Source organism: Elephantulus edwardii, unplaced genomic scaffold (assembly GCF_000299155.1).
Source record: "Elephantulus edwardii isolate Elephantulus edwardi_28Jun2011 unplaced genomic scaffold, EleEdw1.0 scaffold00179, whole genome shotgun sequence".
NCBI classification, from domain to species: domain Eukaryota; kingdom Metazoa; phylum Chordata; class Mammalia; order Macroscelidea; family Macroscelididae; genus Elephantulus; species Elephantulus edwardii.
In genome coordinates, this window is record NW_006399929.1 from 3,699,995 (window position 1) to 3,720,034 (window position 20,040).

Sequence of the window (20,040 nt, forward strand, 5' to 3'; positions counted from 1 at the left end):
TAGGGCTGTTGTGCATAGGGTCGCTATGAGTCGGAAACGACTCGACGGCACATAACAACAACATAGGTATGTGAGCTGATTTCTGGGTTCTCAATTGTAATTACACTCATCTATGTATCTGTCATGGTACCAGCACCATGCTGTCTTAACCACCACAACTGAGTAGGAGGATTTGAAATCAGAAAGTGTTATGCCTCCTACTGTGTTTAAAAATTACATGTCAACACGTGCATAAATCTGCAGATCTGTGTATCCTTAGACATTTGTTGGGTAAATACATACATAACAACAAAATAAAGTGTAGATATGAAACCATTTAAAGATGAGCAAGAGTCAAAGAAGCATTTGCTATTAAAAATATTAATGTGAGATTAAACATTTTATATACTCCAATTATACACTTCCCAATTATAGATTCAAGCTAAAAGATAATTTAAGATAAAGAAAGAAGCATATCACAGATATATTTTCTTATTTTATTATCCACTGATTGCTTAACATTCACCAAGTAACTTGAAAGGGACACAAATGATATATCATGTAGCTTTCTGCACTGCTCATTAAAAGGCTGGCAGTTCAAATCCACTAGCTGCTCTGAGGGAGAACAATGGGCAGTCTCTTTCTGTAGTAAGCTATGGCCTTGGAAATCCACTGGAATTTTGCTATGAGTCAGAATTTACTCTATGCAGAGTTTTATTGTTTGTTTCAGTAATTACAAACCAGGGAAATACATATTTACCCTAACAATAGAGGAAACTGAGTTAAAAAATTTCAAGTTAGTATCTATTCCTTTGGCATAACTACAGAATTTCAGTAAAATTATAGAATGCCCTCAAAGAAGCTGATTACATATATATTATCAGGGACCAGTTTTGGAAGAAGGGCACAATACTGGGGTAGAGGGTGGGGTAGAGGGACAGTGCAGGAGAGGAAGATCCCAGATGAGATGGATTGACAAAAACTAGTACAAAGGAAGAAGGTATGTCAGAGTCAGTGAGACTGGCTCAGGACAGGGCAAGTTTCAGGGATGTTGTACATAGGGTCAGTATGAGTGGCAGGTGACTTGATGGCACATAACAACACTATGAACAGAGAAGAGACTGAAAATGCCAACAGCTTTATCTTAGTTTGATCCACACTTTTAACACTCTAGGTACAAGCAGTCAGGAAAAAGGGAGATGCATTGTACTGGGAAAGTCTGCAGTTAGGACTTCTCCAAATTAATGAGGAGTAATAATGTCAGTCTGAGGACTAAAACACACCTCAATCAGGCCATGGTCTTTCCAATGACTTGCTATGCATCTGAGAACTGGACAATGAATAGGAATTAGAGAAGAAAAAATGATGCCTTTGAGCTGTGATGTTGAAAAAGAGCACTGAACATCCCATGGATGGCCAAAAGGACAAATACATCTTGGAGAGGGTGCCTCCAAAGTGCTCTTTGGAGATAACGATGATGAGGCTTCACCTCACATATTTTGGGCATGTTGCTTGGAGGGGCTATTCCTTGGAGAAGGACATGCTGCTTGGAAGACTGTACAGTTGACGAGGGAGAGGAAGACACCTCGATCAGGTGGATTGACAAGGTGACTGCCACAATGAGCTCTGGTGTGTTAGAAATGATGAAGATGGCACAGGATAGAACAGGGTTCAGACCTTTTGTTCACAGGGACACTATGAGTTGTACTTGACTTTATAATGCCCAACCCCACCACCACCACCTTAAATAAGAACATTTTTCTGTACATTAATCAGTGCTGACTTTAGAACACTACTATTGACTGAGGGAACTCTGGCGGTGGCAGCGTATTCTATAGGCGGCAGCACTGCTAACTCAAAGACAGAATGTGTTTGGCAATTTGAATACACCAATTAATTCTCAGGAGAAAGGTGGACACAATACTTTTGCGTGATTTGTAGCCTCAAAAACTCAGTAGAGGAGCAGCTATGAGTTAGTTTTTACTAAGAATAAATTAGAGGAGTGACTTTCAATTTACCTATATAATTTTACCTATGAGTAAACATTAGCACAGAGACTCCATCTAAAAAGCAAAGTCACTTAAAGTTATATAATAGAAATATATAATTAATTGTAATCATTATATAAAAAGGAATTATCTAGAGAAACATTTTATCTTTTAAATGTTGTTGTGGTTAACAATTAATTATTGAAAGTCACTCCATTCACTAATTTATTCTTTAAAAACTCATAGCTGCCCCTCTATTGGGTTTCCGAGGCTACAAATCACACAAAAGATTACATATTTTTCTTTTTAAATAGCACTTTATTATTTATTATACTATATTTCCATGAATAATGCTAAATAGGATTTATCTTCTTTGTATAAGAAAGCAGATCAACCTAAATTCAGATGAGAATTACTAAATTTGACAATTTTTAGCCTTTGTAATGCATGTTTTAATTGTATAAATATTAAGTTTTAAAATATAAGAGCATCATTTTTTCAACTGCAAAACATAATAGAAATTTCTAGTGTTTGGGGGAGATATAATTACTACATAATATTAAATTAAGAAATAGAAACAGAGCATTTAATCTACATGAATAATTAGGACACCTGCACACCACAGACAGCTCTGTTGAAAAAATGTTAAAGACTTTGTTTTCTACAATTTCAGATATTGTCATTATAGATTTTCCTAAATAAAAGGTTAGGGAACAATTCTACTGATGACTAGAAATTAAATTTGATGAATCTAAATGCTCTAGAAGGATTGTACTGACCTGTGATTGGAAATTCATGACTAATTATCATTTTGCAATGCGTCATAGGTTAAACTTATAAATTCATTCTCAAAAATTTCCAGTGAATTCTGATTAGCTTCTGGTCAGTAGAAGATAGACACATTTCAAGAAAAACAATGAGAATGCATTTATAAACATCACTCACTCACTTATACCCACTGATTCAAAGTTGACCCCATAGCAGTTTTCAGAGGCTATAAATTGAACAAGAAGAAAACTGCCCATCTTTCTCTCTTGGAACAACTGGCAGATTTGAACTTCCTGTTTTGTGTTAGTCTTGTAACTCCTTACCCACTAGGCTATCATTGTTCCCTTTTTACAACCATTGTTGTTGTTTGTGTACCGTTGAGTTGGAACCAAACCAGTGGGTTTTCAGAGTCAGTTAACCTCACAAGGAGGAAACTGTCTATCCTTCTTCCATGGAGGAACTGGGAAGGTGATTTATTTTTGTTATATATAAAACCAAACCTCCTGCCATTACGTTGATTCATACATACAACAACCCTACATGACAGAGTAGAAATACCCCGTAAGAGATCCTAAATTATAAATATTTAAATGATCAGAATCTTTGATATTATTTTCCACAGAGCGTACAGTACATTCAAACAACCAAATATCTGACTAGAAGTCCAATTCTTAGCCAACTGACTCCCCAGGGCTCTCTTCTTGGTGAATGTTGTTCCTATATGTTGTTGATTCTATTAATACTCATATCAACCCTATGAACAACACATCAAAACTATCCTACACCATCCTCACAATCTCTGCCATGCTCAAGACTCTTGTTGCGGTCACTGTGCCACTCCCAAGACCTTCCATTGAAGGTTTTTCTCTTTTATATGTTAAGACCTTCTACATTTTTCAGCATGTCTTTTTCCAAGGACTGGCCTCTCCTGACAATTCACAAACTCAAAGTATCTGAGACAAAGTTTCACCATCTGTGCTTTAAGGTGCATCCTGGTTGCACTTCCTCCATGATGGTTTTGTTCTTTTGGGTGTCCACGGTATATTCAATACTCTTTGCCAACACAATTCTTAATTCTTCCTTATTCATTGTTCGACTCTCAGCTGCATATGAAGTAATGCATACTGCACACATTAAATATATATTTTGTATCTGTGTTTTTAGTGATTATGTTGGCCTCTTCCAATTATTCCAGGAATCCTGATGATACATCAGATTAAGCATTAAGTTGTTTAATAAAAGTTCAGGTGTTGGAATCCAGCAGTAATTTGTTGGGAAAAAGGTGAGAAAGTCTACTTCTGTAAAAGATTTATAGCCCTGAATCTCTAGTTGGAAGTTTGGTTGTTGTTGTTAGGTGCTGTAATGTTGAGTACGACACATTGTGACCTTATAAACAAAAACTCTGAACTTTGTTCTATTCTGTGCCATCCTCACACTTCCTGACATACAAGAGCCCGCAGTGGCAGTCACCATGTCAATCCACTTGGTCAAGAGTCTTCCTTTTACTGACTCTCCACTCTTCCCAGCAACCTTCCCCCACCTCCAAGGAATAGCCCCTCCTAGCAACATGCCCAAAGAATGTGACGCAAAGCCTCATCATTGCTGCCCCCCAAAAGCACTCCAGCTGCACCATCTCCAAGACATATCTGCTTGTTGTTTTGGCCACACATGGGATGTTCAGTACTTTTCTCCAACACCACAGCTCAAAGGCATCAATTATTCTTCTGTCAGCCTTATTTATTGTCCAGCTCTCGATGCATAGCAGCTAATCAGAAAGACTAGGGCCTGAATCAGACATACCTTAGTCCTCAAACTGACATGATTACTCCTCTGTAATCTGAAAAGGTCCCTAACTGCAGATTTTCTCAGTGTAATACATCTCTTTAGTTTCTGCCTCCTGGTACAAAGGATGTTAATTGTGGATCCAAGTAAGATGACGCTGTTGACAGTTTCAATGTCTTCTCTCAGACTGGAAGTCAGTTGAAATAAAAACAATAACAAACATCATTTAATAATTGGAACATGCAATGTACAGAACTTGAATGTTGGCAAACTGGAAACTGTTAAAAATGAAATGGAATGCATGATCATTAACATACTAGGCACTGATGAGATGAGATGAGATGAGATGAGATGGGCCAGATTTGGCCACTTTGGATCAAATAATCACATGGAACTGTGCTGGGAATTAAAAACAGAATTAGAATGGTGTTGCCTTCATGGTCAAAAAGTCAATTTCAAATTCTATCCTGAAATGCAATGTTGTGAGTGATAGGATAATATCCATAGACATAGAAGAAAGACTTGTTAACATGACTGTTATTCAAATATATGCTCCTACATCTGGAGCCAAAGAGGGAGAAATTGAAAATTTTTACCAAATATTACAGTCCAAAATTGATTGAACATGCAATCAAGATGCAATTAATGATAACTGGTTACTGGAATGCTAAAGTGGGAAACAGTGAAGAAGGAATAGTAATCAGAAAATAAATTTTGGAAGTTCTCTCTCTCACACGGTCACTAAGTCAGAACTGATTCAGTGGCAGTGGGTCATCCATTTATCAGGAAATCCTTTTAATTGGGTGTAATTTACAGGGCAGCTGGTGAAAGTAAAATAATCATGATACAATATGCAGAATTGATACAGAATTCAATTTTAGGGGAAAAACTATAAATACTATGTGAAACTTGATCATAAATGAATGTATGTTCACCATTGCAGGGTGAAAAATTAGTCATTAATAAAAGGCACAATTGTACCCAGTGATGTTGTTGCTGTTAGATGCCATCGAATCAAGTATGACCTATAGTGACACTATGATTAACAGAGTTGAACCCTTTCCTACCCTGTACCATCCTCACACTTTTTGACACATTCAAACCCATTGCAGCAGTCACTGTGTCAATCCGCCTGGTCTAGAGTCTTCCTCTTCTACACCAACCCTCTACCTTCCTGAGTATCATGTCCCTCTGCATGGAATAGCAACATGCCTAAATTTGTGAGATGTAGCTTCAGCAACCTGGCCTCCATGAAACATTCTGGCTGCACCCTCTCCAAGGCGTATTTGTATGTTTTTGGCAGTCCATGCCAATATAACAAATAATATGAATTTATATATCTGAGAAGAAAAGCATAATTTGTCAAAATATCTCAGGACTCCATATATCCAAGGATTTCTCTCCTCTTAAGCATAAAGAGAACATATTAAAAAAGAAAAAGAAAGAATCTTTAATGAGTTCTGGTAGTGTAACCTTGACCACTGCCATAGAGTCAATTCTGATTCACAGTGCACGTCCATTAGTTTTTGAGGTTGTGAATTTTAATAACAGGAGACTAAAGTTCTCTTCAAGATGCTGCTTGAGGATTCCAACTATTGATATTTAGACTATCAGCGTAACATATAAGAAAGTAAAGTAAGACTCTGACCAGTATAATTTCTGTAAACTCTTGTTTTTGTTGTTAGGTACCATCAAGTCAAGTACGATTTATAGGGAGCTTAAGAACAGTGGATCTGAACCTCGTCCTATCCGGTGCCATCTTCACACTTCCTGACACATATGACCCCATTGCAGCAGTCACCGTGTCAATCCATCTGGCTGAAGGTCTTCCTCTCCTTCGCTGATCCTCCACTCTTCCAAGCATTGTGGTTTCTCCAAGGAATAGTTCCTCCTAGTAACATGCCTGAAGTATGTCAGGCAAAGCTAAGCATCCTTGCCTCCAAAGAGCACTCTGGCTGCATCTTCTCCAAGGCTTATTTATTTGAACTTTTGGCAGTCCATGGGACTGTTCAATACTGTACTCCAACATCACAACTCAAAGGCATCACTTATTCTGCCATCCGTATTCACTGTCCAGCTCTCAGATGCATAGCAACTGATCAGAAAGACCATGGCCTCAAACAGACACACCTTAGTCCTCAAACTGATGTCATTATTCCTCAATAACTTGGAGAGGTCACTAACTGCAGCCTTTTCTAGTGCAATATATTTTCTGATTTTCTGACTGCTGGTACTAAGGGTGCTAATTGTGGATTCAGTAAGATGAAGCTTTTGGCAGTTTCAGTCTCTATAGATGTAAATGCTATACTTTAAAAACTCTGGTTCCAATTTGAAAGACCTTGCCTAGGGTCATGTCCCGGGGACCATACATACAGTGTGATGTTTAGATGTTAGCTCTGCTTTTTTAATAATGTGTCTTTGTGAAGTTTATTAACTGCTCTTTGTTCATTTTTTTCTTTAAAATGAGATGATCAATATTTCATTTACATAAAATTGTTGGATCATGGAGAAATTAACACATATAATGTCCCTGATAACCTAACATGCAATAAATCCTCATTAAGTGTTATCTTTTACTTAACTGGGTGCTCTAGTGGTGTAGTTCTTAGGGAATTGCTTTTCTAGTAGTTCAAATCCACTGGCTGCTCTGAGGAAGAAAAGACAGGCAGTCTCCTCCTGCATTATTTACTGCCTCTGAAAACCCACTGGAGTTGATTCTGACTTAATGGCAATGAGGAATGAGGTCAAATTGCCTAAAAAGATCAAATTGCCTAAAAAGGTCAAAATGTTTTCATGCATTTTTAAATGGCAGAATTGTAAGCTTAAAAGTTTTTTAGTAATAACTTAAACTTGATAATTTTGAAACCTTAGCAAATGCTAATATTTGATATACTTAAATCAACTAACTGGCGAACAAATATGTTCTATTAAAACTGAGATTAAAACCCCTTAGGCTTTTAATGTGGATAAGCTAGTTAGGTAAATCAACACTTTTCAGAACAGAATGTTATAATGTTCTTAGAGGTTACAGGATATTTTTGTGCAGTTAGGAAGGTATAAATTCATGCCCCACTGAATACATATTGATTTCTTTCATAAAGGTTAACTCTATCTCAATATTGACATCGCTGTTTTTTTTCTTCAACTTTCCACAAGAGTCACAAATACAAGATCACAGCCAACAGAGAAAATATGCATATATAATTCTAAAATTAAAAAGGAAAATATGTTTATAGCATTGCTTTGTAGAATTCCCAAGTTTGAGACAGGGCTGATAACATTAAAGAAAAAGGGGAGAAATTGAATGTATAAATGAGTATTGAGGTTGGTGTGAAAGTTTATAAAATAAAACATATATTGTAGTTTTTTTTAAATGTGTCTGCAAATTGTTAATGCTTGTCTTGTCAGTCAAAAGGTATATGCTTTCTACTCCCAAACCAGAGCTAATTTTTGCCACTGCCTCCATGTATCATCTCAGCTACACTCATTGCTTTCAAATTGGTTCAGACTCTGAGCAATCCTACACTGGGTTTCTGTGTACGACAAGAAATAGCTCATCTTTTACCCACAGAGCTATGGGTGGATTAGAACTGCTAGAGACACACAGCCTTTGGGTCAGTAATACAATTTTCTATGGATTTTGTCACCTGAGAGAACCCTCTGTTCCAGTGAATAGAACAGAGAAATAATACTGCCTAAGTTCAGAGGCTGGGTGAGAAGATTCCATGCAACTTCTGCTTTTCTCTCCTGGGATACTCACTCTGGGAGGTTTGTAGAAGTCTAGCTGCCTTGAGGCAAGATCCTGTGAAAACACTTCAGAGAGAGAAAGAAGGAGAAAGAAAGAGGCCACATGAGAAGCTTTAGGTGTTCCACACCAGCTGTTTTGAGTCTTTCTTGCCCAGGCAGAAGATATTTAAATAGAAAAGTCTGTGTACAACTCCACTGAAGGACTCCAGTCTCAGTTCAATTCAGTTTGCAGTCATCATCTGACAGAGGCTGAGTTTTTCACATGCACGTTCTCAACCTTCACATTCTGAGCAAAACAAATGACTGCTATTATTTTAAGCCTAATGCTTTTAAAACAAAAAGGTGGTTTGCTATCCAGCCATAAATAATCAAATTAATGTGGTCTTTCAAATGAGTTACCCACATCAAGCAAAAAGTAAGATTTAATTTGCATTTAGAATTTCCAAATTTTTATTAATGCTATCTAATATACAGGCTATCAAATGAAAATGTCCAGAATTAATGTCCATTATAAGCCAGTGCACTTATAAAACAGATTCATTCACTCAATTTTATTTATTGAGTACCTAATATATATACACCGGGTAATATCCTTGACTCAAACACATATCATTGAACAAGAAATAAAGAGAACCTTTGTTCTTATAGTACCAAGAAGGAGACAAAAAACAAAACAAAATCAAAAAAAATAAGCAAATGTGAGTAAAACAATTCTGTAAGTGTCAAAAAGAAATAGCAAATCATGGCAAGAAAATATGGAGTTCACTATGACAAGGACCTGATATGTCTGATCTTATAAGCAGGCACATAACACCATCATCAACTAGCAACTAGAAGACATCAGGACTGTTTCTTGAATAAGAAATAAAGTCCTTTTTTGGGGGGGGTAATGATACATATGAGTCTATTTGTTAATTCAGCCTGGCCTGTTTTATCTAATGCAATGGCTGGAATTATAAAATTATAACAGAATGACTAGAAAATAAAAAGGGTCCCAAAAGATTCTATTTAATTAATGAAAAGAGTTATATTTATAGTTTAAAGGGAGATAACACTGAAAGTGGTACTATAATGCCAAAGTCACTCTATTTTGAATCTAGAGCTAGAAGCATTTACTGATAAATTTGAAAAGTTTTTTAATCTTTTGCTGACAATTTCTGTATTCTCATAAAAGTGAGTGACAGAATAGACTTTTGGGTCTCATTTTCGACTGAGTATGACATCTACAAAATTTCACAGAGAGTACAAAACAGACTTCTCTCTTTTACAGGGGAGTGAAAAAAAAATTCCATTACTCTGAACTTTACAGTCAATTAGAGATATAAAAAGAGGTCAGAGAAAAAAATTGATGAGAGAAGTAACTTCAGAGATGTTTGTGAGATAGAGTTTCTTCTAAGAGCAAAGAGGAAAAAGGATTTGTCTCTGATCTCAATCCTATTGACGAGCTTACCATGGGATCAGAGGGCTGCTGAAATATTTTTTCCTTATAGTAGTGCTGGGCTCATGTTTGAGGAAACTAGGTACTAGGAACAAGGTCTGAGCCTTGGAATCTGTGCACTCAGACAAAATTTATTGCTAAGTGCGTTGTTTTCCTACACAGGCATAAGTCACACAGGAAAGGAGAGGCAGTTCCTATTTCCAGTATTCTTCCTATTGGACAAAAACTCTAAACCCAAACTCATTGCCCTAGAGGCAGAATGGACTCACCTGACTCTCCAACAAGCTTCTGAAGTTGTAAATCACACAAGATAAGATGGGATGTCATTCTACCATGCGGCCAATGGTGGATTTGAACTGCCCGAAAGGTACCAACTTTGGGCTAGCTGTGCAATTTCCTCAAGAACTACCTTTCAACCTTAGCAAAAAGGGTCTGTAAGTGCATCACAAAATGCTCAGGGAAAGAGGCTCAAAATGTAGGAATTTATTTAGCATTTTAGCCTTCAAAAACTTATTCAGTAGATTAATCTTATCCACTGAACATCTCTTGCTTGCTGTCCTGTCAAATATGCCATTGCTACTGGGGTGAGCTGGTATCTCATTGTGGTTTTGGTCTGCATCTCTCTAGCTGTCAGTGATTTTGAGCATTTCTTCATGTGTCTGTGGGCAGTGGGGAAAATATGGAATTGAAGAATTTGGTGGTTAGAGTGAGCAGGTGACTGGGAAAGATCTAGTGGGGACCTGCAAAGATGCTGTAATGGTAGGCACAGCTTAACAGTGATTAATTTTATAAAATACAGTGTATGGGAATGAAAGAAGGAATGCATGAAACTCAATGTATATAAATTTTATCTGCAAACCAATATAAAATAACTTAGTTTTTAAAAGAGTAAAACGCTTTGAATTAAGATTGATTTTGGCAAACCAAAGAGTACCAGAAGAATGCCTATCTATGTTTCATTTGACTGTACAAAGATCACAACAAATTGTGGCTAACCTTGAGAAGAATGGGAATCCAAGAATACCTGATTGTGCTTATGCCAGACATTTACTTGGACCAGGAAACAGTCCTCAGAAGAGCAAAGAAACACTGCATGGTTCAAAACCAGGAAATGAGTGCTCCAAGGATACATCCGATCGCTATACATTTTCAATATGTGCATGAAACAGAACATTCAGAAGGCTAGACCTTATGAGGAGAATGTGACATTAGGATTGGAGCAAGACTCATCAACAACCTGGGTTATGCAGATGACACAACCTTGCTTGCTGAAACTGAGGAGGACCTGAAGCGCTTGCTGCAGAAGATGAAAGACTGTAATCTTCACTATGGATTTAAATTCAACCTCAAGATGACAAAGAATCTCACTCCTGGGACAATTAGCAGCACCACAGTAGATGGAGAAGAGATTGAAGTTTTTAACAATTTCAGCTTGCTTGGCTCCACAATCAACATTCTTGGCACCAACAGTCAGGAAATTAAAATATGAATTGTACTGGGGAAGTCTGCTGTCAGAGACCTCTTTGAAGTGCTAAAGAGCAAAGATGTCTATCTAGTGACTAAGGTATGACTTTGAATTGTGATTCCAGAGAAGAGTATTGAACATACCATAGACTGACAAGAGAACAAACAGGTCTGTCTTGAGAGGGTGAAACCAAGTATGTCCTTGGTGAAAAGGATATTGACGTTCCATCTCACATACTTTAGGCATATGGACAGGAGAGACCAGTCCTTAGAGAAGGGCATAATGCTTGGAAAGGCTGAGGGACAGCACTGGACAGGAAGACACCAAATTAGATGGATTGACACAGTAACTGGGGAAAAGGGGGTAGGTGAGTCGGAGTCAGTGAGACTGGTTCAAGATATGGCAGCAGAGTTCAGGGTTATTGTACATTGAGTCACTGTAAGAAACAGGCAACTAAAATGCACATAACAACAACATTTCCTTCCCCTCCAAAACTTGAAGTCTAAAGAGATGAAAATGACCCTCTTTGGTCAAATGGGTTTTCTTTTACTATGTAAATGAGGTCATACTAAAGTAAACTCAAACGCATTGGAATTGGAAGCAACTAACAACTGACCCTGTGGCAGCTTTTCAAGGCTGTAAATTTCTCAGGAGCCGATTAAGGCTGGGTTATAATCCTAATCATTGCTGACAAATGTTGTATAAAAAAAGTAAATACAAGATACAAGCACATACAAACACACTGATGAAATATTCACACACAGTGAATAGTGGCAGAGATTTCTAAGAGATGGTACAAAGAACAGCCCTTCCCTACAACTATCGTCCCTACACTGATTTCCAACCCCTGAAATGTGAGACAACAAACTGCGGTTCATTAAAGCCACCTACATGTATTTTTTTTGCTACACCAGCACTAAATATCTAAAGCAATGTGCCATGCAAGTAAAAACATGCTTAAAAGAGAGGAGACCTCTGCAACCCACACCATTTCAACCAAGGGACATGAGAATCTGGCCATTAGGTAGGGATGCGGTGGCAAGGAGGAAGGTGGAGACTAAACAGAGGAAGAGGAAGAAACCAGCCATATCCCATCGGTCTTTCCCACAAGCTTGTGATTGGAAATACTAACAAAATCACTGCTGTCAAGTAAATTACAACTTATAGTAACCCTCCTTTGACTTTCTGAAGCTATAACTCCTAACTGGAGCAGACTGCGTGAACTTTCTTCCTCAGAGTAGCTAATGAATTTATTTGCCCTTTTGGTTTGTAGCCCAATATATAATGCATTAAAATAGATTTGAAGTTTTATTACTTATTGGAACATGTATGCAAAATACCAAAAAGTACATGTTTGCAATTAATTCAATGTTCTGTGGGAATCTTTTCTTCTAAGAATGAGTAGAAGGGTCTTGAGGTCTACCTGCTATTTTTACTTTTAGCAGAAATAAGGATGTTTAATCCATTGAGCTATATTTTAAAAGGCTAAAATACACTAAAATTATGTTAAATATTTATTACGTCATGCATTATCACTGTTCAATATTGGTTTAGTTCACTACAGAAGAGAAATGTAGATATTTATAAATATAGTAGAACATAAGAGAAAACACAAGTGGAATGAAACATATTCGAGCAGTATTTTCCAAAGTATTGAAATCAAGGAATCAAAATGTGAGTAGGATATCAATATACTTTTCTAAAGAAATGTAAAAGAATTCTACTTCTCTCTTGAAGTGGAAGAAATGCGGCCTAACCAATGCAAATTTTTAGAGGACTGAAAGAGATGACATTGCCAACAAATTTATGAATGTTTTAACAAAAATATTGAGTTACATGCAATTTCCATTCTATTTGAGGCTTGTGGAATTATCTATATTTTGTATCTTAAAGTCTTTAAAAAATCAAATGGAGCATTTGGAAATATCTTGTATTTCTATTAGAGCCCTGTGCTATTAGTCTTTGTTTGGATATTTGGAAATGACAATGGAAATTCTATGCAAAAAGAATGCTTGTGCTGAGGGAACAAAACCCCAGCCTAGTCTCTATTTCCTGATTTAATTTAAAATTCCACTGGCTTTGAATTAACTGTGACTCCCAGCAGCACTACTGGACTGAGCACCACTTCCCCAAAGAGTTTCCACATCTTAAAGTCTTAATGGAGGCAGACTGTCACATCTCTCTCCTGTAGAGTTGCTGACTGGTTTAAACCACATTTCTGGTTAGACACCAACTGCTTAACCACTGTACCACTAAGCCCCTTAAAGAAAAGAGTAGGGGGAAATAGAACAGGCCTAGAGCTCTGTTACCACTGTATCTCTGATACAGTTAATCTAAGACACTGCAGAAGTCTGCAAATTCAGAAGACTTGAAAATAATTTCTTTGATATAATAAAAAGAAAACCACTTTTCCTTAACTGAATTTCTTGGCCTCTGTGGGCAGAAATAAGATGCCTCACATTATTGCAGAACTTTTTCCCCCTACAGTTTAATCTTGGACCTGTTAACCGAGGTTCTTTCTATATTCAGCAAGATTATATAAAGACTCAATTTTATGAATTATGTGAATGCCACTGCAGAGAAATGTCAGTCTAATATACAACTATGCAGATGTATACTGCAGATAAATTAAAGGCATAAAAGACATGAGAGATTGGAAAAAATATATTTTAAGGATTTATTTCTTTTAAATCATTTGCATCAAAGTTGGAAATTGTCTTTTAAAAGGACACAGATGAAAACACTGTGGGAAGGGGAAGAGATAAATCATTCTCTGAGTGCATCTTCTTTTTTCTTTTTTTTGAGGTGAATTAGGTTTAAGTAGTACTAATGATGCAGTTAAGCGCCTGACTACTATCAAAAGGGTATCGGTTTAAAATCACTAGCTGCTCCAACATAATAAGCTGCAGCACCCTGTTTCTGTAAATATCACAGAATTTTAAATTCTGTACAGCAGTTCTCTCTGCCGAAAGGACAGATAGAACTGAATACTGGATCAATGGCTGTGGTCTTGTTTTTGTATGACAACTAAAATAACCCCAATCCAAATATACAAAGTCACCAATGTTAATCCTCCAATGTTGTTGTTATGTGCTATCAAGTCAGAACTGATTCATAGCTGAATATCCAGTGAGTTTTTGGAGACAATCACAGGATTGCTCATCTTTCTCCCATGGAGTAGCTGGTGGTTTCGAACCACCTACCTTTAGGTTGGCAGCATAGTCCTGATATACTCAATTATGTTTTCTTTTCATTATAAACCTTTATCCTGAGTGATTATTTCATTTACGTGCTAGAAGCAGCCACTTTGGACATATGAAGCATATTTGCCAAATTTAGGTTCGAGTAAAACATGAAAAAGCATATGCTCTTGTTGTATAACATACTCTGAAATAGGGACATAGTGTCCACAGTATATTGCATCAACTGTGCAAGATGTATACATAATGTATTACACTCATACTAAACCACCACTGTTACTGTTGACTAACGCATGCTATGTGAACCTCTCAAATAAGTAAAAACTTTTCCTCCCATAATCTTCTCTAGTCTCATTTTGTCAAAATTCTATCCAGATTATAAAGTACAGTACATTTGTCCACTTGTAATTATATAGCTCTGAATAACTTCAGAAAAAGTAATTACAGCTTCTCATCTTTATTTATTTTTTGCTTAAGCTTGCCAAATACCATATTGCATGGTATCTTATTTTCACTATCTGTAAGTAGAATCTTTGAGGGTAAGGTAATATTTTCTGGGTCTCTCTCTAACTTCACAGCTTAAAGTTCTGGTTACAACAGAAACTTACTAAATGGACCTTCAATAACATTTTTTAAATTCACAAAGTAATACATAAGTATGTAATAACATTATCTTCTATACCCTATTTGCATTTCAATTTTTTCTCACTGAATACATATTATAATAATATTCAATGGTATCACTAGATATATATTTGAAAACTAATTCAAATACAAAGCATTGCTATTAAAATTTGTTATTGTTAGTATCCATTAATAATAGCATATCATCCCATCATTTTTAACCATATTCTTTTAATATTATACACAAACACACACATACATATTATTTTGGCAAACAGCTTTTATTAAAAATAATTTGCTTTTGTAATACCCTCCCTAATAAATCAACCTATATATTATTTATCAATATTATTGAAACAATATAATTGAAACAAACTTACCTCTCACTATGATGTTAGTGGACTTTTTTGCAGGGTTTCCCACATTATTGTTTGCCAGGCAGCTGTAAGTACCAGCGTCATCTGACGTGATGGCAGGTATAGTCAAAGTTCCTCCTTTCAAAACAGTCTTTTCTGGCAGTGTCCCAAAAGACCTGACCCAGGTGAGAGAGGGTGTGGGTTCGCCTCCTGTTGTAACACATACTAATGTTATGGCCTCTCCGGGATTTACAACTATAGGATCATCCACCAAAAGTTTAATTGACGGAGATGCTAAAAGACATAAAGAAAAGAACACATTCTTATTTGATATTCTATAATTAGATTTTAGCAGCATACTTTAAATCCATTTATTCAAGCAACTAAAACATGACCCCTTTTGCCAAAATCATACTACATGATGCAAATTGAAATTAGATTTAATGGTTATACATTTACATATAATGGCATAGATATTAAAAAAAACAGCATTACAAGCTGCACGTGTACAGAGAGAAGTGAAAATGCATTTTTCTCTAGATTATTATTCTAAAATAAGAATTACAAGAGTGACTGAAGTTTTAAAACAAAATATTCCTCTTCCTTCAGGTGCTGACAATTAACGATCATTGTAATTATTCCAGCATAAATGTCTTGTAGCTGATTAATCCTGGGGTTTCATGGCATGAATAGGATTATTTACCTTTTGCCGATTTTAAGGTGAAACCTGCAAACCTAACATAGCAAAGTAAGTACTAGAACATAGGTTATCCAGTCTTTTAATATGCAGTAGGGATCTTTTTGTTTTGAAAGGAAAAATGGAGTAATTTAACTCTAAATCAGACCCTATACCACATACTTAACATGTCCAATAACAAACATTTAGGCAGTAAGTACTCATATACACCACTCTAAAATTTAGGTAAAAACCCAAATAATAGTGCAAACACAAAACTTCAAACCATCCCTGCTACCACTCTAATGTTCAGGTTCTAATAATCTCCACAGTGAAAATGAATCCTTTGCCATCTCTGGGTGGAAAATACAAAGATAAATACATATGGAGTAAAACGCTGTGATAGAGGTTTTGGCTAAAACTCCAAATAGAAACTCATGAAGACAATGTCATACAACAGTACCATTTTTTCCCATTAACACCACCGAGTTAGCCTAAATAATGCATCCCTAAATAAAAACAAACATACAAACACAAAAAAATGGAGTAGATACATTAATTATACTTGTACTTGAGTTCACATTTACAATTATTTTATGTCATAGTTAGAAATGCATCATATAGAACTGGTCATTTTCTATCTGTCATTGCTTTTGGATGAAAACTAAGTTGTAGATGGTCCTTCGTTGAGTTTATAAGGCTCTAAATTGCAAGGGAGAAGATTGTCTACTTTTCTTCCTTGATGTAGCTGGTAGATTCAAACCATAGGAGAGGTTTAGCCTTTGATTTAGCAGTGAAACTTACTATGAAATACACCCCTAGAGCTCCCCAACCCATTTTAGGAACATTGAACATATTACATTGTAATATGTGATTCTTTTATGCACATATCAAGTTAGATTTGGAGTATATTTTTTTCTGAGAAAAAAACTAGATCTCTTGTGTGGTTCAATATTGCTTGCCTTGTGGGGAAAAATAAAAAGCCACAAGAGAGAACAAAAAACCAATTGGATATTTTGGATCAGTGAAAAATGGTGAACTTTGTAAATAATCATTGTTGCACCTTGGAGAATATGACATAATTGTGAATAATATGAAATCTCCAAATGTCTGAAAATTAGCCCTTTTGAGGAGTTGAGATTAATTCACAAGTATTTATGGTTGAATCTATGAAGAAATGCAAAAATTTAAATAGTGTTCAAAAAGTAATGTACTTTAGTTTTCTTGAAGAAAGAATATCTCAAAGACTAATGTTAAATATAGGCTATAGAAGGCAATATTAATTCATATTTAAGTAAGTAATTTATTTAAGTAGTAATATAGTATCATAAAAAGTGGGACAAAACCTCTACAGCACCATTTTAGGTAAAAACTATAATTTTACAGAGATAATTAGTTAAAATAGAATCATAGCTTGTAATACTTATATTAACAAAGTTCATTTGTTTGATATCGTATATCAATCAGTTTTATCAAAAGCTCCAATGCCTAAAAAACTATTACATACCTATTATTGAAATATGGATGAAAATACATAATGGTGGCATTAAGTCAAGGAATGTTTGTCCCTAATATTGACTTGCATATGAATGAGCTGTTTCTATTGCTGTTAAGTCTTCAAGTACAAATCGGTGACCTTGGAAACAATAGATCTGAACCTGTTTTGTCCTGTACCATCCTTATTACCTCTGACACACTTAAACAATTTCCAATTTTATCTGGAATGGAAAGAAACCCCCCAAAAGCAAAACATTACTGAAGAAGAAAAACATTGTAGGAGGCCTCACACTACCTTACCTCACACTCATATAATATTAACACAGTTATATAATAAAGACAGCATGGTACTGGTACAGTGACAGACACAGATAAGTGAAACAAAATTGTACTCCAACAAATTTGAAGCCTAGAAGAAATGGAAATATTTCTGAAGCACACTATGTATAAAATAAGGCAAACTAAAGTAGGGAGGTAGGAAATCTCAAACATTAAGGAGACTAATTCATTACAAAAGAAGAGCTTGAAAAGGTGAAAACAAAAATCTTCCTAGCAACAACAACAAAAATTTCTGGTGTAGGTAGCTTCACTGAAGAATTCTATCAACCATTCCAAGGGATAACACCAATACTAATCAAAGCACTCTAGAGCACACAAAAGGAAAGAATACTCCAGTCTTAATTCTATGAAGGAAGAATAATCCCAATTTTGATATATAAGCACAGAAAAAGAAAGTTATAAAAAATTGATACAGTATCTGGGGCAATGGGGGTTGGTGTATCAGAATTAGCGAGACTGGCTCAGGGAGGGCTTCAAAGCTGCTGCACAAAGGGTCACAATATGCTGCAGGTTACTCAACGGCACATAACAAAACATACTATGTGGGTTGGTTTTTATTTAAGTCTCTTGTTTAGAGTCAACAAGACCTTGGAGAGGGACTTTGTATTTAAAAGTTGGTTGTTATTATATTTTAGAGGAACATTCTTCTAAGTGGTACAGCAAACTTCTGTCAATATGCTGTACTAAGGTAACCTGGGATTGCTGTGATGTTGAACCTTGTGCCATTGGGGTGTCAACTGCCATAACAGTTACTCATGGTGGACAGTTTTTGGTGGAGCTCCCAGTTGAAGACAGGTTTGGGAGCAGTAGTGGCATCCACTTCCTAAACAACACGCCTCTGCAAACTCTATGAATTATGATAAATGAAGGTAGTTATTGAAAGGCTTCAGACCTTTCATTCATAAAGTCGTGTTTGATTTGACAGTAATCATCAACAACAACAATAAAGATATGAAAATTCACCAAACGTATATCCATTGAGTTAGTTATGACTCAAGTGACACTCTTTTGATTTGCTGATGTTGTAATCTTTATAGGAGACTAGACATCTTCCTTCCACAGTGTGTCTCGTTGTTCCTGTGTGCTGTTGAGTTGAAACTAACTGACAGTTGATCCTCCACCAGGTTTTCAGAAGCAATAACTCACATGGGAGGAGACTGTCCACCCTTGTGCTGCAGAGTAGCTGGTGTATTTGAACTGTGTGTCTTTAGGATTACAGCACAGCTCCTTACCCCTAGGTCACCAGAGCTCCCCACCAGACCTTCCTATAGGGTAGTTAGTGGATTTAAACTCTCAAACTCTGATTAGCAGCCCAGCAGGTAAAATAGTATGCTACCAAATATCCTATAATGAGGACAGTTATATAAATTCTTAACAAAATTCTAGCTGATAGAATTCAATAATATATTTAAAAGAAATAATATACCATGACCATGAAGGATTCTCATCTCAAAACCACAAGGATAATTTAGCGTTAGAAAAGTAATCAATGTTATCAACACAGAAATATTTTTTAAAAAAGAATCACATGATAATCTTAATTGACATAGACAGTATATTTGGTAAAGTTAAACATGCATTCCTATTTGAAAAAAGAAATAACTCTCAAAAAAAACCCAAAAACAGGTCTACTAGAGAAATTCTTCAGCATAATTGAAGATGGATATATGCACACAATCAACAGCAGCATTATTCTCAAAGGAGAGATTGAACGTATTTGTTTTATATAGGGAATCAAACAAGGAAACTTTCTCACCATTTCCATTCAATATTGCATTAGCAATCCTACCTAGAAAATCCTAGCCAGAGAACTATAGCAAATAAGGGATATAAATGATACCTAAATTGTGAAGGAAGAAGCAAAATTATCCTTATTTTCAGTTGCTATGCAGAGGAAATTCAAAAGATTAAATAAGAAAGTCAATGTTACAAATAGAAGAATTCAGCAAAGTGGCAGGGGGCAAGTCAACATACATAAATTAGTTGGTTTCTTTTACATTAAAAAACAAACAAACAAAAAAACACAACGCTGAAAAGGAGATCAGGGGCAAAAATTCTATTGACCATAGTCATCAAATTAATGAAATACTGTGGAAGAAATCTGTCCAATAAGAAGTTTCTTAGGTGCCATGAGTCTATGACTAATTGTAAAGACTCTCTGAAGCACAGATGTGAACTTTG

At 35.9% G+C, this 20,040-nt stretch overlaps 1 protein-coding gene across 1 annotated transcript in view; it reads right to left on the minus strand.

The window, feature by feature from the left end:
• The window catches only part of MDGA2 (MAM domain containing glycosylphosphatidylinositol anchor 2), a gene marked incomplete at its 5' end in the record, with an annotated part of 686,261 nt that overhangs the window by 356,796 nt on the left and 309,425 nt on the right, over positions 1–20,040 (minus strand). Inside the window, one exon of the mRNA XM_006896016.1 lies at positions 15,372–15,641. Within this exon, the coding sequence (XP_006896078.1) occupies positions 15,372–15,641 (270 nt within the window). The remainder of the gene's footprint in view (positions 1–15,371; positions 15,642–20,040) is intronic.